The sequence below is a fragment of the Mustela nivalis genome (genome assembly GCF_964662115.1).
Source record: "Mustela nivalis genome assembly, chromosome: 7".
Taxonomy (NCBI): Eukaryota; Metazoa; Chordata; class Mammalia; order Carnivora; family Mustelidae; genus Mustela; species Mustela nivalis.
The window spans coordinates 74,052,414-74,074,708 of NC_139026.1; the positions used below are offsets into that span (position 1 = coordinate 74,052,414).

The 22,295-nt window shown below is 40.9% G+C and overlaps 1 protein-coding gene across 2 annotated transcripts in view; it reads left to right on the forward strand.

Moving 5' to 3' along the window:
* ST8SIA1 (ST8 alpha-N-acetyl-neuraminide alpha-2,8-sialyltransferase 1) overlaps positions 1-22,295 on the forward strand; it is a 156,145-nt gene that overhangs the window by 39,228 nt on the left and 94,622 nt on the right. The window contains exon 2 of one of the 2 annotated variants that reach the window (XM_082738600.1): positions 11,592-11,736. In XM_082738600.1, coding sequence (XP_082594726.1) covers positions 11,592-11,736 — 145 coding nt within the window. Of the gene's footprint in view, positions 1-11,591; positions 11,737-22,295 lie in introns of those variants that run through there. The other variant, XM_082738601.1, reaches the window with a different exon arrangement.

Sequence of the window (22,295 nt, forward strand, 5' to 3'; positions counted from 1 at the left end):
AAGCACATATTTGCAATGTAGCTTGGTGAAGGCATTTAGACCGGATAATTAGTTAATTCAGAGACTTCTCAATTTTTATATAGGTTACAGTTCCAAACGATTTTTTAAAGTCCAAAATGACCAATTTTTAACCTTTTGTACCTCAGTACATTTCTACCAAATAGAGTGTGGGTTTGTCCTTCTACTTTTTGTTGTATATAGCTGATTTGGTACATTTTCTCCAAATGGTTAGGTAGGTGCTGTATTCATTGAAGGATTTTGGGGCAACTAAACCATTTCCTTCATGATCTCATGTCCAGGATTTTTTAGCAGGTCATCCCTCAACACTTGCCACGAACCCTCTGATGGGTGGGTCTGCAGTGGTCTTCAACACAGGCAAGCATCTGGCTCATAGCTCTTTTGCATCAGTAGTAGTTAAACCATCGCCTTCGAGTTTTTTCAGAATGCCCTATCATTACCCTAAACTGTCACTGGGTTAACAGACATTTGGCATATGTGCTGCTTCTTTAGCAATAAATGTCATCATTTCTCACTTCTCCAGTTGTATGCAGTCTTGTTAACCCCTGAGCCCTGAATACATCATAGTACGTTTATATGGTCTCTAATTTTCAGCCTCTGCTTATCCTTTATATACAAAAAAAAAGTCCATTTTATCTATTATTTCTTTCTCTTCTGCCAATTGTTGTTTCTTTATTCGCTCTTTGTCAAATGACTCATTTCATCTATACTTGTAATATCCTGTATTTTTTCAATGTTTCAGTTTTAAAAAAAATCATCTCTACTCTTGTTTCCATTTCCAAGCCTACGCTTCTCCTGACCTGTTGCCATCAACTCTCTCAATACTTCTGTACTTTTCTGTCATGATGGAGGTCAATGATATTCACAAAACCATTCAAAACTAAGTACAAGTGCAGTGAATGTAGCATCGAGGTGAGGGAAAATGGGTGGGTGTGATGAGAATGCCTGCTTGATTGTTTTCACAGTATGTTGGTGGTAGGCTAAGTTGACACGTTTGACCTGGAAAATATTTGGCTCCATTTGTGACAGGTTATAGGATGGATATTTGAAAATAGTTGCCATATATTTTTAAAAAGATTTTATTCATTTATTTGAGAGAGAGATAGAGAGAGCACAATCAGGGTAAGGGAAAGGAGAGGGAGAAACAGGCTCCCTACTCAGCAGGGAGCCCAGTGTGGGACTCGATCCCAGGACCCTGGGATCATGATCTGAGCTGAAGGTGGTTGCTTAACCAACTGAGCCACCCAGACGCCCTGAAAATAGTTGCTTTATATAATGTGAATAGCTGACTTGCTCATTGCTTGACTTGATGTAAAGAATCTAGCTCCAAGTAGCAAATGAGTTAACAAACACATCCTTTCATCTCTCTCAAATACCTGTTTCTTAACCACACATTTAATGGGAACTAGATGACAGTCAAAGGTTGTTGGCAACCTGAAATGCTGATCCTGTGTGCTGAGTAAAGAGAGACCCATATGTTTTAGAGATGCAGGTGGCACAGTTAATATTCTGTTTAGAAAATTGAGAATCCCTGGCTGTGTTGTGTTGTGACACAAACTTCCATCCTGTGGAAATGGGTCATAGAGCAAAGCCAGAATTTTTCTCAGAAAAATAACTTTGAGGGGCACCTGGGTGCCTCAGGGGGTTAAGCCTCTGCCTTCGGCTCAGGCCATGATCTCAGGGTCCTGGGATCGAGCCCCACATGGGGCTCTCTGCTCAGCGAGGAGCCTGCTTCCCCATGCCCTCCCCCACCTCTCTCTGCCTGCCCCTCTGCCTACTTGTGATCTCATTCTCTGTCAAATAAATAAATAAATAAAAATTTGAATCTCTTCCAATACCGGAACCGTTACTCACAGAAATAAAAGAAGCGTGAGCCCTAAATCATAGAAAAGATAATTGGGGTCTTGAAAACTTTCAGGACAAGTGCTCCTGTCCTGCATCTAATAGGCAACAGACCTGAGGTGAATTCAGGGAACTTGACTCCTGAACTTCACCCTCTAGAATTCACCACTCCCCTGGTTATCTTAATACTTGTTGATGGAGTTCCCATCTTTTAGAAAGGTCTGTGTAATTTGGAAAACCCACAATGCTTTTCTCGTACTTTCATCTCCTCCTTTCCATTTGCTTTGCCTTCCTATAGCGTCTGCTCATCTTTCACAGAAATAATCTCAGACTTAAGTGTCATTACAAAAAGAAAGGATGTTTCTGAAGAGAATTTTTATATATAATACATCATGTCTCGCTTCCTAGCACAATTGAGGAGCTCCATGGGCCATGATTACATAAAGAAATCCCTGCTGCTTCCATCCTGCTGTGTAAACCTGTACATTGGAGAAATAACCCAATTTTAAATCAGTGTAATTTGTAATTTGGAGCATTTGCCACTTGCACAAGTTTAAAACTCAGTGGAGTATGGGGGTTTATTTGTGGACTGGTGGCTCTGATCCTAACCTTATTTTCAGAGCCCCATGTTCTCCTGGACAGCTGGTCAGCTGCCATCCGGAGTGGACACACCTGCCCTTTCCTATGCTTCTACCCAAACCTGCCCAAGTGAATTCACTGCATTCCTCCTTTTAGATTTCAGGCCACTGAAAACGTACTCTCCAAATTTGGTGCATATCTGTTTAGCTGTTTTGCCACAATCCTGCTAATAGACTAAGAGAGAAACCATTTTATTTTTAAAGATTAAACATATATAACAGGAAAATTTTATTTGTCTTTCCAATCTCTATTTTTTTCAAAAGGGGGGAAAATCCAAAAACAGTATGTGTAATGGTTTTCCCATACCTAAGTATGATGGTAAGTAATTAGAGGGGAGTGCAGCTTGGAGAGCTGAGGTGTGAAATTGCTCTGGATAAGCGAGAGGAGATGTGATGGAGAGGGGATGGCTGGGGCTGATGAGAAGAAAGGATAGGCTTGTGTCTGGGCAGAGACAGGCATCCACCAGAAGATTTATGACGTTTTGGTGGTGTGCTGACCCTGCCCCCTCCACGACAACTGCTATAAAATCCAGCTGTGTTTGTTCGATTTTGGAATTGGATTTATTCTGGAGGATCTGTGTTTGATGCCACAAGAAGTTTGGTGGTGCAGGTAAAAACCACATTTACACTGCCCTGCATGATCCCCTCCAGCTGACGTGGCTCCCCCATGCTCTCTTTACTAGAACTTCACTGGTTTCCTCCATGGTTTTGAACACACCAGGTAGACTCCTGCCTGAGGGACTTCACACTTGCTGGTGACTCTACCTGAACGCTCTTCTCCTGTAGAACCACGTAGCTTACATCCTCCCCTCCTTCTGGTCTTCACTCAGTTGTCCACTAACACCATGAGGACTTACTTAGCCCCCTGTTGAAAACTACACCCCTTGCCCCCAAACCTCATCTTTTATCTTGTTTGTCTGGCTTCTCCATTAGAATTTAAGAGGGCAAGGTATTCCCCGTCCCCTTTCCCCAGTCTTTCTCTAGTGCCTAGAATAATATGGGACACATAGAAAGTGTTCAATGAATATTTATTGAGCGAATCAAATAATAACTGCTGTTCAAAGGAACCCAGTTACTTCCTGCTACCAAAACAGCCAACGGGCGATTCTCAAAGGATAATATTAGACTCCTTCTATCTATATAGACAGGTAAGCATAGATAGGAAGATTGAAGACAAGCATTCATTGAAATCCTTCCTAGAAAAAAATTTGGTGTTTTAATTCAAATAATGATGTGTAAATGTAGTGCATTACAAAGCAAACATGTACTAGGCAAAACTGCATCATCCTTGAAATATTTATGTTCTAAAAGTTCCTCCTTTAAGTCTGTTCTTCCTGTTTTAGAGAAATGCAAATTACACATGACAGTAATCTACCTTTCTTTGGAACACTTTTCTTAGGCAGTTATTTCAAATGGGAAGAATAAAATGCTGCTAAATAAAAGATTATTTGCTGTCTTGAGTAGTACACAAGAGCTGTTTTTCTCTGTTTTTGTCATCCTGGCAAATTGTCTAGAAGATTAATCTTTGAAGAGACTTTTTATTATATCCATAGAAAACATTATTTTAAGCAATAATCTAATGAAAGTACTTCTCCACACCATTCAAGACAATTTTATAGAAAAATAAGATGAATACAAATCTCTAAGTATTGAACTGTGTATTTTGAATCTCTTGGGTCAATGATGTCAGCTCTTACAGGGGCCCACACTGTGAACAGAAGGTATTGCCTTTGTCCCAGAGAAGGGCCTGTCACTGCTTGTTTTCCCTCTCCTGCTGTGGGTAGAGCTATGTTGCTGGTTCACAGCGACTGCTGCAAGTTCTCGTTCTATATCCTGGACACTGAGTCACAGTAACTCCCGACTTTTAAGCTTGCTTCAAAACCCATCATTTAAGGTCAAGATTCCTTTAAGTTAGGAGGAGAAATCACTATGTTGGCTCAAACCCTACCTCCCATAATCTTGGTGAACTCTTCCATAAGAAATATCTCTGATTTCTCTGTAGGCCGCCAAATTCTTCACTTAAAGAAAAGCCCTCTTTGATTTGAAGCTATCTATTTAGCTTCTAGTCTTTTTTTTTTTTTAAAGATTTTATTTATTTATTTGACAGAGATCACAAGCAGGTGGAGAGGCAGGCAGAGAGAGAGGGGAGGAAGCAGCCCTCCCCGCCCCCCGCTAAGCAGAGAGCCCGATGTGGGGCTCGATCCCAGGGCCCTGAGATCATGACCTGAGTCGAAGGCAGAGACTTTAACTCACTGAGCTACCCAGGCACCTCTAGCTTCTTAATAGAGTGAACGTGTATAGTTTATTACCCAAATAGTGACATGTTTAGAAATGAAAGGGAGGTGACTATTAATATATCTGGAAAACAATCATAGCCTAGGATTGTATGAGGCAAGCTGAGCATTGTGGTTCCTAACTATGAGGGAAAGTGAAATGAATACTTACTGCAACCATGATATGTGCTAAGTGCCCTTGCACATGTGCGTGCTCTCTCTCTATATATATATACATGTGAGATATATATATATATATATATCTCCATATATATATGTGAGATATTATACATATCTATACATGTATATATGCATATTTAATATACATATATGTATAATACCTGTAATATACATATATTACATATACATATACACATGTATAGATATGTATAATATCTCACTTTCTTTTTTTTTTAAAGATTTTATTTATTTATTTGACAGAGAGATCACAAGTAGGCAGAGAGGCAGGCAGAGAGAGAGAGAGAGAGAGAGAGAGGAGGAAGCAGGCTCCCCGCTGAGCAGAGAGCCCGACGTGGAACTCGATCCCAGGACCTTGAGATCATGACCTGAGCCAAAGGCAGCGGCTTAACCCACTGAGCCACCCAGGCACCCCTAATATCTCACTTTCAAAGCTATCCTCTGATGTGCATCTTGGGCACATTTTCAACTGTGGATCTGAGGCTCTGTGACATTAACTCAAAGAGTTAACATATAATAGTGTACAAGGAATTTTAGGAACTCGATTCAGGAGAGTTTCCAATAAGGACTATTGATTTAGTTGTCTGGAGGAGATGCATTAGATATATTTTTGGCCACAAGCCAGATGTTGAAATCAATAATTGACTGAAGTCAGATATCGCTAGAATAGAAAGAACTTTTCGAAGACAAGATTAAATCTGAAACCTTATCAAATATTTTAAAAGTCAGATTTTGAAAGTTTGATGCTATGGTGGAGGAAACAGACTCTATCAGCACCATCAACTGGTGGGCCACCCCTGTGGTGTCCATGCAGCGGATCAGTGATCACAAAGGGACACTTACTATAATCAGACTAACGTTTAGTGCACAGTATAAGGAACCTGGGATTCACCACTCAGCAAGTCTCTGAAATCTTGGACCTGTTGTTACTGAGAAATGTTTACCAGTCTACAGCAGTTATTTTGACAAGCTTTTGTGTTTGGGGTCTCCGTAGACTAAAACCATAAGGAATTGACTTCAGTTTGAATTTTGGTTAGTGAGAACAAAATGCACTTTGAGATTTTCTTTTTCTCTAACATTTTCTTCTTTTCTTCCTACTTGCTAATTTTTCATTCAGTCAATGTTTATTAAGCACCTGTTCAGTGTATCAGCCATTGTTTCAGGAGATGGAGACGCAGTAGTGACGAGAAGACAAAAGTCTCTCTCCTCATGGGGTTTACATTCTGGGACTTCAGGAGACAGACAATAAGCAAGACTTGAAACATACAGCATATAAATAGTGTTAAGTACTGTAGAGAAGCATAAAGCAGGTAAGGGAGATGTGAAGAATTCTCTACTATGACTGGGTCAGGATGATTTCTCATGATGTTAGTTTTGGGAATTTTTCTTTCTTATGGATTTTTTAAGGGGCAAATTTGGCATATAATTCCTCATGATAAGATATGAAGAGTTTCCAACTAAGACTTTTTTTCTTGAGCAACTCATTGTCTTAATGGAATTAAGTAACTGAAAATTATATGTAGTTCCCAAAGTTCAGCTTGTTTAATATTTCGAATGTTAACACATCAACTAATTCTACAAAGATTTAAATTATCATGTAATCTCAACCCTGTTATTCTGCCTTACATTATTATTTAAAACTTAATCAATATTTGTTGGCAGAAAAATGATATAGTATTTTTCCCAAAGTTGTCTTCCAAACTCACTCTTCTCTTAACATAGCCTTTTGCTGACAATTTGTTCTCCTATGCAGTCAATAATTCTTCATAATTCAAAAGTACATAAAATTAATAAATTTCACAATAAATTTATTATCAGCATTTTATTCTTCCAGAGATACATTTAAACTCCCTCTGACTGACAGAATTTCAATATATAAAACAGAAAATAAAGAGATTTTCACTCTGGTTATTTCTAAATTGCTCATCAGAATTTTATTTTGTTTTTACATTTTTATTTGAGTATAGTTGACATGCAGTGTTACATCAGATTGGTTTCAGGTGTACAAAATAGTGATTCAGCAACTCTAGAGTTAGGCTGTCCCCGTCACAAGTAGCTCTCCTCTGTCTCCATACAGTGTTGTTATGATACCATTGATTCTGTTCTCTGTGCTGTACCTTTTGCTTACAAGATTTTAAAGTTGCATATTTAGTTAAAACCCTAAACTCTGACGACATTCCCTGTGTGTGTTGCTCACAACAATACCCTGTTTAGATATGATGGTGATGTGAATTTTTACACAAGCTCTTGTCACGCACCCATTCAGGGACACCGAAGTGACATTGAATTGGCCGTTTGGCTATTCGACTCCTTAGCCTTCCAGTAGCTGGGTATGAAGCTGAAGTAGAATAGCAGCTTTTGGCCAAAGGTGAAACAGCAGTAGAGCTCCCCATCACCCCTGCTTTCCCAAATAGTCATTCCTTGGAAGCGGCCCAGTAGGCACAGCTATTGGAGCAACAGCTTCCCAGCCTTCTTCATCTCTGGTAACTAAAATGTTGAGCATGGAATCTGAGAGAGTCTCAGAAGGTTCATTTTGATACGGGACATTATTAACTGAATGGGTGGATTTTCATCCTTATTTGCCTGCTTAGTTTCCCAGAACCTTAGTCTTCCTTGTCGGTGGACACCATCAGTGCAGGTGGTTCTCTTGGCTTAGTTGGTATGCATGGCTTTCATTAGAAGGGGGTGATAACCTGAGTGAGTTTTTAGTAAGTAACTCCCAGGCTTCGTATTTACCTTTTCTGTGCAACTGTGGCATCATTTGATAGGAACTCTGCTGAAGCTTGAATTTGAATAATAAAAAGTATTTAAATTTTGGCTCCACTACTCAATTTACATTCATCTGAAACGTCATAATCTGCAAATTTAAACTTGAATAGAAAGGGATTTACTTTTGCTTTTTTGACTCTGCGATTTTATTGTCTGCTGCAAAGAAGCAAATAATAGGCGACATCAGGGTAAAGCATGAGAAAGGGGAGGGGGACCAAACTGACAAAAATGCTAAGAGCTGGTATATGTCATCTCTCCGGGATCCCCGACAGGTTGGATGGAGGTAATGTTCAATAGTCAGCTGTCAACAATTTCTTAGTATTTGTGTTGTGTATTCTGATGAAGGGATGAGTCTTCCTGTCTCATACCCCTGTAGCAGCTTCCCTGCCTCAGATGGCTTGTGTCCTTCTCTTTCCTGCCAGCTCCTCCCAGGCTGCAGACCTTAGAGCAGGAAACCCTTCCTGAAACCCGGAGTGTGACTTCATGCCCTCCTCTTTCTGAGCAACTGCAGCTGTCTGTGCACATCTGTCATGGCGCTGGCCCCACCCTCCAGCCTTCCTAAGTAGTGACTTGCTTGTTGGTTGCCCACCTCTTGAGCACGTTTTCTGAAGACAGGTCTGTTTAATTCAGTTTTCTATCCCAAGCACCTCACATAGTGTTCGGTGAGAACTCTGTGAAAATCATGACTGCTGCTTCTACTGTGGCTACTATGACTACTGCTGGTGGTACTATTCCTACCGCTGTTGTTCCTGTGGCCAGTGTAGCGGGTGAGCTAGCGGCACCCTCCCAGGTACTCCTCCTGAAAGGAGTGCACACATTTCACACTGTGATTCCTTTCTGATCCTCTTCTGGAGAAGGGCATGGCAAGAGATGAGGAGGAGACATTCTGGGAGGAGGGAAAGGTTTGAGAGTTATGATAGGAAAAGTACTCTCATCTTGCAAATGGTGATAAGATTATTACAAATTTGCTATAGTTCTTGGATTTAAAAAAAAATATTTGTACACATGGGACACTTTCATTTTCCGTTGAGTATTTGGCTTTCCCACTAAAGTCTGATTGCTCTGACCATGGTGATGCCATAGGAAGAGATGTAGATTTGAGTCCATCTAACACACATTTTATTAATAATTATACAAACACTTATTAACCTAATGAACTTGAGCAAGTCTCTTGGCCTGAGCTTCAGTTGCATTATAGGTTTATAATGTAATGAACTCAGTTTTTTGAGGATGAAAAGAAGAAATGAATGTGAAAGGATATATAAGCAGCCAGGCTCTATACAAAAGGAGGTGTCATTATATGGCCATGGCCAGTTTTTCCTCTGAATTTCCAGTAGCACTTTGTACTGAATGGCAAATTTAGCTTGGTTTGGAGGTGAGAGCTATGGTCTGGTTGGAAGTACCGACGTGAGATTTTTTTTAAAAAAGGCAAAAAACTGGGAGCAAAGCCATGCCCCACCACTTCAATAGCTATGTGACCCATGATAAGTTTCTGAAAAAAGAATCTTAAAGCAATTTAGCTCTAAGGTCTTTCACTGTGAAGATCAAGTGGAAAAATATCTCTAAAGGCACTGGGTACAGTGCAAGTGCTTGGCTATTGTTTAGAAAGCATTCCTTCAGGGCAGAGAATGGTAAAGGTGAATCAAAAAGGTTCTGAACAGGCAGCACGCAGAGGAAAAAGCCTAACTCGAACTGGTGTGACCTGAGTAAGTCCTGGAATGACCCTAATTCCATTTCCTCAGATACAAATCAGGGATAATAATAATAATTGTTTCTTAATTATATCTTAGGGTTATTGTAAAAACGAAAAGTGGTAAAATATCACCAGGCCTGTAATAGTGACTCAAAAATTTATTCATACCTATGATAATTCTCTTTATTTCTAAAGATAGTCTTTTTTAAATAATAGGTTTTATTTATTTATTTGACTGGCAGGGGGTGCATAAGCAGATGGAAGGGCAGAGGGAGAACCAGACTCCTTGCTGAGCAGGGAGCCCAATGCAGGACTTGATCTCCAGACTCCAGGATCATGACGTGAATGGAAGGTTGACGCTTAATGGACTGAACCACCCAAGCGCCTGCCCAGAGTGGTCTTAAGCCGTGTCTAATTTTATGTTATGGACTATAGTGTCTAGGATACTCTTTTGACAAAATGCAGGCAAGTCACTGTGTAACTTGACTGCCTCCATTTCAGGCCACCTATTAGGTGATGAAACACTGATGATTAACGAAGATGGAGGAGTAGAGGAAAGAGGCACAGCTGGTAAGAGATGGAATGAGGATGTCAGAGCAAGAAGTGATGAAAATTCTAAATTCTAGTAACTTCTTTTTTTTTTTGTAAGTAGGCTCCATGTCCAGCACAGAGCCCAATGCAGAGCTTGTACTCACAACCCTGAGATCAAGACCTGAGCTGAGATCCATAGTCAGATGCTTAACCAACTGAACCGTTTAGGCAACCCACAAATTCTAGAAAATTTGATAAGATGAAGGCTTTCTTCCTGAGCCCCTCTCCCCCGTCCTTTCTATGGAAACCCTTGTAAAGAGGAAGTGAACTAGAGCATGCTGGGAAAAGCACCGCGTGGTGGGGAGAGTGTCAGGGCCCTTGGCTGAGGGGGGGACCCCCGACACTGACACAGTGTATTCACTTCTACAGCAAAGTGGGACTATGTAGTAATGACATGTATTGAAATTGTACTGTGTGTGCCACCTGAACATTTTTAGTGAATTCTCAAAGACAATCTCTGAGGCCGGTTGTGAAGCTGGGATGTTCCCCAGTTATGGAGTTAGTAGGTGGCAGAGCCAGGATTTGAACTGAAGTACTCCCATCACCTTCCCCTTTCAGCTTTAAGCTTCTACACTATGGTGGCCAAAGATGTCTGAGCAAGCATGCTGGTCTGTGGGGGCACCACTCAGAAGTGGTTTACGTTAGCAGTGTATTTCATTGGTCCTTCTAAAGGTGGGGCTGGGGAATAAGCTCTTTTACTCCTGAGAGCACAGGGAATAAACAGAGTTGGTTTATGACAGATTTTTAAATTGAGAAGAATGTAAATATTGGCTTGTAGACTAGTGACAGGGCTTCCACTGAGGGTCAAGCAGAAGAGCCAGCTGCCTGCGAACTAGCCCAGAGGAGTGAGGTGACCCAGGAGACCCTGGTATGTCAGACGCTAAAGGACTGGGGATCCCTTCTCAGGGGTCATGGTGCTGAACTGTGCCCAGTACTGCTAAGAGGTCAGACCAAGTAAGAACCAAAAGCCCCATGAGATTTACCACTTAGAACACAGAAGGCTTCGCTGGTGTTTGAAATCACATCGCTCATCTCATTCTATTTCTATTTAGAAGGATTTTCCCCAGGTGTTGTTCCTTAATTTTGTCCCCAGTTTTGGGAGGCATGTCTTCTTTTGGGTCACTCTGTGCATCCCCTACTTCCTACATGTAAAAGTGCCTGGTCATTGAACTTATCCCCCTGATTGTTAAATCACCATAAAGATACATTTCTGCTGCAGCTGCATAGCTCAACGTCTCCAGAAGACTCTCCAATCTTTTCTGGGCCTGGCGGTTTCAGTCAATCAACAAATCTGCAATTATAATGATCATGTTTGCCTTCAGACACATTTTAGCTGCATCTGAGAGCTAAAGTATTTTTTTTAACTTTTTTTTTTTTATTATTAAAAAAGATTCTAGTCATGCATTTTGAGGAAGAGTGAATTAATAGTAGTTTAATAACCGTGGAGACACAGATGCTTGTGTGAGCCGGCACTGAGGTAAGGCTGCACATCTCGGTAGGAATGACAAGTGAATGAGTCTGCCGCTCCCTTAACCTGCTGTTCTTTTCTCTCTCTATTTTCTCTCCTAGGAAACAGATGGAAGACTGCTGTGACCCCGCCCATCTCTTTGCTATGACTAAAATGAATTCCCCCATGGGGAAGAGCATGTGGTATGACGGGGAGTTTTTATACTCATTCACCATTGACAATTCAACTTATTCTCTCTTCCCCCAGGTTAGTAGAGTTTGTTGTTGCCTTGCTGTATAGTTTCCCATGTATCTTGACATCATAGGGAAAAGATAATTGAGTTTGCCTAACAATTCAGATCTCCTCCTTTTCATCTCCTTTCTTCTCTTCTTCATTATAAATGTTTTTCTTTATAGCTGTCACCTTTTTTGAAGAAATCACATAATGTTTCCATGCAGGGGCCAAAGTAATAGTTTTCTTAGCACTTCTGATTATGAGACTGAAGGAAGCAAGGTCAGGAATTGTGGAATTCTAGTGTTTCAAGGTTGGCTATGGAATGATCTTGAAGATTTGCAGTACTGGAATGTTTTCTTAGGACGGGTGTTCTCGAGGATTGGGAACCATATGGTTAGAAGTTTGCTTCTTAGAGCTCTTGGATCTTAATCCTGTGGTCAGACACTGCTCTTAAGTTGTGGAGTGGCGAATATGGAGGGAATGAATTCCATCATTTTTGAAATGGTCTAAATGAAGCCTTGGTTACTTATAGTTTTTCTTCTGGGTTTCCTGAGCAATGAAATAAAATGTTTTACTAAAATATATGCAGTGAAAGGGAAAAATAGAGAAATTGTTATTTCTAGGGAGCCCAGGTTGGAGAGGGGGGTGGTTCTTAGGTGAAACTGCCCTTAGGAAGAAATGGAGAAATGAAGATTAGCCTCCCCAAGTCTTCAAGCCACTCCTGGTTTGGCCAGATGATTGGGCAGAAAGGGAATTCACAGTTAAGAGTTGGAAAACAGAGCCGGGCCTTTCGTGTGTCAGTGTTAATAGGCAGGGGGCTTCAAAGGAGGGACCTAATCAAGCTGAGGCACAGGCTCTGCCAAATCCAAAGACACACTCTGTGAACTAGCCCATCTCTGCTAGTTCATCTCTAGATATTTTAGTTGAACTTCATGATCTTAGTGTGTAATGATTTTTAAAAAAATTTATTTTATTTTTTAAAAAAGATTTTATTTATTTATTCGACAGAGAGAGAGAGATCACAAGTAGGCATTGAGGCAGGCAGAGAGAGAGGGGGAAGCAGGCTCCCCCCTGAGCAGAGAGCCCGATGCGGGGCTTGATCCCAGGACCCTGAGATTATGACCTGAGCCGAAGGCAGAGGCTTAACCCACTGAGCCACCCAAGCGCCCTCCAAAATTTTTTATTTTAAAGTAGTGAAATAGAAGGTTGAATTCCTGGCCATCATCCATGTGTTTTCTCTCTCTTCTCCATTTGCCCCTGAGAGGCTTCTCAGTGTCAAAGGAAATGACTAAGAGCCATAAAATGTGAGACTGAATTTCTTTTTCATTTCTTACTAACTGAATGCTAAGTCACCCAGCTCTTTTGAGACTCGGCTTTCTCATCTGTACAGTGGCAAGAGCAGTACTTGTCCTTCCACCTCACGGAGCAGTGGTCAGGATGGATGTGAATAATGCATGTCCATGGACTTTGAAGACATGAAGCATGTTGTAAATGTCGTGGTTCGTATATTGCATCTTCAGACTGAGGAATGAAGGAGATAATTGCAATAGGCAGGGTTTAAGGCAGGGAACAGAAATCTTCCTAGGTATTTTTAGAAGAAAGATACTTCTTATTGGGAATTAGGTACTTAAAAGAGCCTTAGAAGAATGGAGAAGTGAGAGTCAAGAGTGGCTCCTGGAATTACTAAGTTCAAGACTTTACTGCCATAACTGTGGTTAAGAGATTAGAAAGCCCCAGCTGCCACTGCCATTAACATGGTCACAACTGCCTGTGACAGGAACAGGGTTGGGAAGATGGGTTCCAATTTATCTTCTTCTAAATCACCCTCAAGTGCATCTAACGGCTAAGATTAATTTGCGTCTGGAACATTAGTTGCAGAGAAGTCCAGGAGAGGCAGTTTTTAAAACAATCAGGCTTCAGCAGGAAGCTAGAAAAGAGATGGAATGGAGGGTAAATAAGCCAATCCCCAGTATCCTTTATGTACAAAACCTGATGTCAACTTGCTATGAATGAAGAAGAGATAAGGAAGCAATCTTCTTTAAAGCTCATCAAATAGAAAAATTTTAAAAGAAATCCAAAATAGTCTTTTTATACATGAGGGTTTTCAGTCATCCCAACTGACTTCTAACGTCGTGCTAGCAAATAGATTTGAAGAAAAGAGATGATTAAAGAAATACAAACTAGCCTCCCATCTTATCTGTCAGTTGCAGCAGTAAGATAGCAGGAAACATTTCCTTTTTAAAGTGTGTGCACATGAATTCTGTACTTCTTTGTGCTGGTTGTAAGACCAAGGAACCATCCCTGAATAATAAGGAAAAATGGTTTTTCTTAGGAAGCAGAAGTCATTACATCATTGTGTGTGTGCACAGTCATGACAAAGAGCTAAACCAATTCAACGAATAGATTTTTTTTTTAAAGTTACACGTGTATTTTTCTGCTGAGATTCTGAAATGACTAATTTGTAGAAATCCCAGAAAACCAGTGTGCAATAAAAAGGATGGTATATATCCCTGTGCCCTCACTCCATTATTATTCCTTTGTGCAATATTCCTATTTTGATATCAGGAAGCTAAGTTTCCAGTTAATTGATATGCTTCGTTCAGATTCCTGTGGGAAGAAAGTTGTATGTGCTAGTGAGGCAGAAATGCAGCTGAATGGGTTAGGCTCAATGCTGTTGGTTGAACAAAGCATCCCTTCTTTCCCTGAATTTTAGCAAAATAATGCCAAATCACTCATGCTCTAACTCAGATGTATAATTCTATGCCCCATTTTAAATTATGTATTCTAACATCTTAATCTTGATTTTTATTACACGTTCCCCCTACATGCTCAATATATGTTAGCTATCATCATTATTGTTACTCCGTACCTTTATCCACTGTTTTTTTCTTGCTCCTGGAGTCGTTGCCAAGAAGCAATAAAAGATCCTCTATGTATTGTGGAAATGTAGCAGGCCCTGAATCAGGGCTGGAGGGTCCAAGGAGGGTCCTAACTGCATATCCACAGGTTACAGTTTTCCAAGAGTCATTATCTGCTGATCTCAATACCATCTTGTGAGCTTTTGAGGAACAAGGGTATTTTTTCTGTGTTGGGCCTAACGCAGGGCTTCCCACTTGATAGAGATACTAATTTTTAGCTGCTGGTGTTTGCCTAGGGCTTCCTATCTTTGTCCTCCCCAGGGGAATCCCCTGATGTGCCCTTGCTTGAACAGTTGGAGACCAAGCAGGATGTTTTGATGCAGCTATTTCCAAGTGGTGCTATACATATATTTTCGTTAAGTATTGGTTGAATATTATGAGGCTTAAAGGGCTGAAGTTTCACCTTTACATAGATTTTTCTAGAATATACAGTGTGTGTGTGTGTGTGAGTATGTGTGTGGAGGGGGTGTGACGGTGAGTGTTCCTGCTTTGAGAACACTCCCATCCTCTGCGTCCCCACTTCCTTCCTGCTTCGCCAAAGACTGTCCCTTTTAAGCTTGCCTGGTCCCATGTGTGCAGCTATTACCTAAATAAATACTATTTTGACCTAAAACATATCCGTGCCCAGAAAAAGCATAAATTTCCTTGGAAATGAGCAAGGGAGCAGCAGGAATGTTAGAAACCACAACTGTGCAGTTATAATCTGAAAAATATTTCCTTTTGGTGTAATAAAAACACGGTCAGCTCACTATTCACTTATGTTGTGCTGAATAGTCATGTGATATAAATCAGAAGCCAGACTAGCCCTTTTTTCTCCGAATATTCACCCAAGGCCATTTGTAAAGAATCACAAAGCATCATTAATGCACCGCAGACATATTTCCAGCTCCTCTGTTTGCCATAAGCTCTCTGACGTGTTCCACTTGGCCTAGACTCGCATTGCCCTTGGCCTGTGGGAAACCCAGAAAGACATTCTGAAGTAGTTTTGTCTAAATGGCTTTGTTAAAATGAAAATACACATTTTTTTTCCTTTCACAGTCATGTGCTTAATAGAATCTTCTGAGCCTCTGGATATCCCTGAGTCTCACAGCAATTTTTTTCTCCTTGCTAATGAAATTTGGATTATACTATATAATCTACAGCATTTGGTAACTTGTTTTTCTGCTTATCAATATTATTATGATAATTTTTCCAATCTTGTACCTTTTTGACTAGGAAGAAACTAAGGGGATGTTTGGTGGACATAGATCTTTGCCAAATCTGTGTTAGGTTCATGTTGTCAGGCTTATGTTTACCTCCTTTATAACAGAAACTTGGCACAGAGGCTTAATGGAATAGGCAGTTATTTATCTCCCAAAAGGGAGAACTAGCAGGTGGGTAGTTGAGGGTCAGGTGATGGCTACACAGTGCCATCAAGCTCCCAGGCTCCTATCTTGATGCTTGAATGCCCTTAGTTGATGGCCACAGGACCTTCCAGGTTCTGTCCAGGATCCCGTTGGGAGGAAGGAGGAAAGAGAAGAGGGAATATGGAATATATCCTGCTGATGTGTCAGTGGTCAGGATTCAGTCATATGGGCATGTCTAGGTGCAAAAGGAAGTTGTGAATTGCGGTATTTCAGCTCTCAGCAAATGCCCTCTATGTGCTGACCTGTCGATCTCAGCTTCTTCTCATGTTATCTTATGCTATCATTACAGCAACTCCATATGGATGTTCTTATTGTCTTCATTTCATGAATGAAACAGACCAAGAAGATTTAATAATCTTACTCAAGGTTCTAGAGCTGGCAACTGGAAGGGCTGTTATCTGAAACCTGGCCTGTCTGATATCAAAGCTTCCATTGTTTATTATCTTGCTTTTTTAAAAAATATTTTATTTATTTATTTGACAGAGAGAGAGATCACAAGTAGGCAGAGGCAGGCAGAGGGATGGGGGGGGAGGCAGGCTCCCTGCTGAGCAGAGAGCCTGATACCGGGCTAATCCGAAGGCAGAGGATTAACCCACTGAGTCACCCAGGTGCCCCTGTTTTTATTTTCTTAAAAAGACATTGGTTCTGGTGGAGTAGTTGTTCATTCTTATCACTCAGTCACCTTGAAAGGCATTTCACTTCCATTATAGGAGTATCCCTAGAAGAAATGGAGAAGTTTCGTTCACAGATATTTTGGAGAAAAAAAATGAAGTGTAGTTATGCAAGTTGTAAGATCCCATACCATACTGTAGCTTCCCTTTGAAACTGGTTTCCAGTATGGCGCTGTAGTTTCCCTTTGACTTTGAGCTCCCTAGCAGTCCATAATGAAAGAAGAAGTAAGACCAGTTACATTATATTGATTTCTATTAACTGGGTTCCTGGGCGCAATTTCAACTTGTGTGTGGAGGCTTCCCCACTTTACCAAGCAATTCTTAGACACCAGCTGGATGTCCTCCGATTCAACTCCATTCTGACGCTCTACCTGGTGATAGCATCATGTTCCATAGACAAAAGTCTCAGTCCCACAAGACCACCCTCTACTTCAGACCCTAGTTGCTAAGTCCAAGTTGTTAATCTGTGCTTCTGATTGAATCGCTACAGATCAGAGTGTCCCATGACCTCTCCTTCAGTTTGATTAATTTGTTAGAACAGTTCACAGAATTCAGAAAATCCACTTACTCATTATAGTACTGATTTACTACGAAGGATATTAAAGGGTACAATCAACTGCCACATGAAAACAGGGCGGTGTCCCAGACAAAGGGTCTTCTGTTCTTCTGACACTTGGGGCCCAACATGGTGGCAGGTGGAAGTGTTCGAGTCCATCAACATGAAAGCTCTCTGAACCCAATCCTTTTGGGGTTTCATGGAGGCTTCATTACACAGGCACGATGAGATGAAATGATTGACCACTGGTGATTGATCCAACCTCCAGCCCCTTTCCGCTTCCGGGAAATCAGGGGGTGGGACTGAAAGTTCCAGTCCTCTATTCATGGTTTGTTGTCTGGCAGCCACCCCCACCCTTAGGTGCTTTCCAAAAGTCACCTTATTAACACAAACCTCGTTGTGGTGGAAAGGGCCTTGTTATGAATAACAAGACTTCCATTTCATCTTTATAATTCTGAAGGGTTTTCAGGAACTGAGGGCAAGAGACCAAATATGATAATAGGGGCTATCAGGGCTCTTAGCGTTCAGGGGATTCCAAGGATTTGGGGAGGTGTGAGACAGGAACTGTGGACGAAGACCAGATATATGTGAGAAATGTTTTTTGGTCATCTGAATGATGAAATATATATATTTCTTATAAGTCACAATATTGCATCTCTAATAGAGAACTCCACATTCTCAAAGGGAAGCAAGTTATACTTTGCACATTGCTGCTTTATTATAGGAATCCAGAACATGATCCCACTACCATTAAATAATTCAGGTCATTTACTCTATTGCTCTTGGCCAAGTGCCAATGTTAGAGAACTGCGTAGGGAATGGAATTTAAAGATCGAGGTTTTAGACCTGTCCTTCGTATGATGACATTTGTGATTTCAGACAAGTCATATACCAGTTATCAGCCTGAATTTTATTCGAGTCAGGATTAACAATCCCTGGTCTGTGTATTTCAGTGTTATGATGAGAAACAGTTAAAATGAGATTATGGAAGTAAAAGTGCTTTGTAACGAAGGCGCTATATAGACATCTAATACTCTCACTGTTATTATCTGCTAAAGCTTTTATGGCATGCAAACGTCTCTTTCACATTTTGGTAGTACTAGAAACCAGTGGGGGGAAAACACTACTAGAAAAGGAATGAAGTTAATTTTCCAGTCCGTTGAGTAGTAAGAAGAGATAAATCTGTTGAGTCGGGGACTTAGGGAAACATAAAGCAGTAATGGAGAATGCTACAGACTCTGCCACTTGTACTTCATGTCATTATAGCTGGGTAATAATTATGATAAACTGAAAGTGTGAGAGAAGTTATTAATTTTTAGGGAATTAAGATCGTGTATCTAAATGAATTCATATCTGGTGTTCTTCAAATTGCTGTGTAACTGAGGAGATGAGGAGAGTGATGGCCACAGGATGTCACAGTATCTGTTACCTTCATAGGAAAGGAAAGCAAATGTTTAGAAGTGGGGTAGTACATGGAACTGCCCCACAGTGGAGCTGAAGGTAAATGCTAAGGTTTCTTCTTTTGCAAATAGAGAAATAATTACAAATTAAGACCTTTCTTTAATGAACATTCACAGGTTTTCTATGGTTGAGAACAAAATGAAAATTAAATGTAAGGAATGCTCTATTGTACCAAGATGCAGACCTTTCTAAAATATTTGACAGTGTGTAAAATTTAGTACAAAGACTGATTATGGCTCAGCCTTCTGGATTCCTGGGAACAATTGAAAAGGATGCATGATGCCAATTACCACTGAGTCCAATCTCATTCTGTAGTGTGATGGGAATGATAACTTTCTTCAGGAGGTGTTAATGTTCCATATAACATTTTCTTCTTAGGTTTGGTGACATGACAAGGTTTTCCTGTAGAAAAAGTTTGTATTTATTTTTTCTTTCTTTCTTTCTTTCTTTCTTTCTTTCTTTCTTTCTTTCTTTCTTTCTTTCTTTCTTTCTTTCCAATTGGTTTCTTCATCTTTGTTCTTATTATAGGCAAAGCTCCAGCTGTAGAAGGGAATTTCCAACGATTTTGCTTTAGTTTTGAGCATTTGCATGCCTGTAGGCTTCTGTTTCATTTCTGCTATTGATATGTTTATTTGCACTTCTTAATTATATTAGACGTCTTTTTTTCTTAGATTTTATTTACTTCTTTGAAAGAGAGAGAGAGCAAGCACAAGGAGGGGGAGTAGCAGAGGGAGAGGGAGAAGCAGGCTCCCCACTGAGCAGGGAGCCTGACTTGGGACTTGATCCCAGGACCCCAGGATCATGACCTGAGCCAAAGTCAGATGCTTAACCAACTTAGCTACCCAGACACCCTATATTAGACAGCTCTTAAATGCATAAAGATTTATTTGATTAACTTATGGGGAGGTATCGTATCAACACTGACTTTCTCTGACTTAATTAATGTGGTCAGGGAATGAGAAGATACAAGTGAGTACATTTGTATTTGTTTAGTTCACTGTCTCCTCTACTAATTGGCCTGTAATTTCCACACAGGAGATAGCACAGTATGCTTGCCATCCCTCATGGCCTGACTACTCATATCCTGTGATCTGCAGGGTTCTGAACTTCTGGGTCGACATGCCCAACAGGATGGGGGAATTAGTAGGGTGAAAATAGCAGTGGACTTCAAGTTCCCAGTCACCAGGCTGGAGATTTTAGTAACTGGCAGCTTCGAAGAGGTAATGGCCAGAAGAAGGCAGGACCACCCTTCTAGAGGCTTGGGAATGGATCATTTGGTCAAGGCAGCCACTCAAGGGAACAAGGTGGGAGTCCCCAGCATTGGGCTCATAATTAGGGACTGTTTTTGAGAACAGGCTGAAGCATAGTTTTAGGACTGCATGTGAGCTGGTCACTGATAATTTGGAAGGGCACCCTGGGGCTGTGTTTTAAAAATAAGATGGAAGACAAGTTCCCAGAGCCACACCTCAAAGTCTAGGCTAGAAGACCGCAGGCATAACTTGATGATGATTTCCACAGCTATGGCTGACCACTCGCCAAACCTTATTCCCCTAATAGCCAGGATTGATCCACATTTCCTGGACTCAGGCTGAGTGAATCTGCAGTGGCCCCAAATGTGGGTTTAGGATTGTGTATAGAGGCTGAGAATGAAGACTCAGAAAGCAGAATTTTTCAGACAGAAACATAAGGTTCTCTCCTAGGCCTAGCTCTGTGGAGCCTGACAGAATGGAGGGAGCAGCAGCTAAGTAAAGGAGAGAATCTGGGTGGATTGTTAATTAAGACATTGTATTGGCAGCTTGTCAGAAAAATAGAAGAGTGGATAAATGTGGTGGGGAAATGTAGGTAGTGAGAGGATGGGGGTGTGGGTCACTTCTGCTGACTTAAAAGGAAACTGTGCTTTTGGCGGATAATCAACATTTTATTTTATTTTAAAAGATTTTATTTATTTGTTTGACAGAGAAAGAGATCACAAGTAGAGAGACAGGTAGAGAGAGAGGGGAAGCAGGCTCCCTGCTGAGCAGAGAGCCCGATGCGGGGCTCAATCCCAGGACCCTGAGATCATGACCTGAGCCGAAGGCAGAGGCGTAACCCACTGAGCCACTCAGGCGTCCAGATAATCAACATTTTATATTCTGAAAACCCCTTTGCGGGGGGGGGGGGATTTATTTATTTTAGAGAGAGAGCATGTGTGAGTTGGGGAGAGAGGGAGAGAGAATCTCAGGCAGACTCCCACTGAGCACGAAGCCCCATGTGGGGTTTGCTGTCACGACCCCGAGATCATGACCACAGCTGAAATCAAGAGTCAAACGCTTAGCTGGCTGAGCCACCCAGGTGCCCCTATTCTGAAAACTCTTATGCATAGGATTTTTTTCCCCAAAATTTGTTTCTATCTACCCAGCCTCAGAGTTTTAGCTCTTTGCTAAGAAAAAAGAAAAGGTGCTGAGGAAAAGGCAATTGCATATCAAATTTATTCAGTAATCTTTTTGTCCGAGGTGTTCTGTTACTGGTTAACAGCTTCTTGTAAAATATACAAAATCTAATAATTTTGCTTAAATTTTCTTTTCTTAGGGTTCAGTCTATTCTGATATTATATACATTTTTGGGTCTAATCAACTATCCAGATAATAGCCTATATTCACAAAGTGTTGTTAATTCCAAAACCCTAACTTAAATTTGCAAATTACTGCTTTTTGTTAGAGCCTGATGTAGACTTTGACAGCAGCACAAAAGGTCAGCAAGAACCGAAAGGACTATGGTTCACAGGTCTTCTAGATGACTGACATGGGGGCTGTTGGAAGATTTCTTGAAATCCAAAGGCCTGTGATATTAGTGGACTCAGGAAAAAATCTAGTGCTTATCTATGGCCCATGAAATTTAGAGCAAGTCAGGAATCTACAAAATAAAGTCAGAGTTGGAACGAAATGTAAACTAGGGCTTTGAGGCATCCGAAATTCCCTTTCACATTTGCTAGACTTACTACCTACAGGGATATGCCCTGCTACCAGCAAAACTATGTTTTCCTAAAATTTTGATGATTCTATATAAAAGGAAAGTTTCACCATTCCTTCAGGTATTTATTGGACAACTAGTAGTAGGTGCTAGGTACTATGCTAGTTTCTGGGGAAATAATGGTAAAATGGAGTAAAAACAGACTCAGTCCCTTCTCCCATTGGGTACTATCTTTAGTGGCCTATAGGTTCCCTACCTTTCACATGTTCAGAATTTAACTCCTGCCCTCCCCGTCCTACTTCTTTTCTTTATTCTCTGTCCCAGATCATGACCCACTCAATCACCTAATCTGGACACCTGGATCTTAATGTTTGAACCCATCGGCCCTACTAACCACTATCCAAATCCAGTTTTATTTTGTAACTATCTCTTGAATTTATCCCCTCTTTTCTTACTTCTCTACCACTGTTAGTTCAACACTTACCAGCATGAGGTGGACTAATTCAAGAACTCTCTAATAATTTCACGACCATCACCTTGCCTCCCTGCAGATCCTTCAGCCTGCTGCCAGTGTTGCTGTTATAGAATGTAAATCTGTTTTCTTGTCTCCTCTCTGCCCACCCTGGAAGCA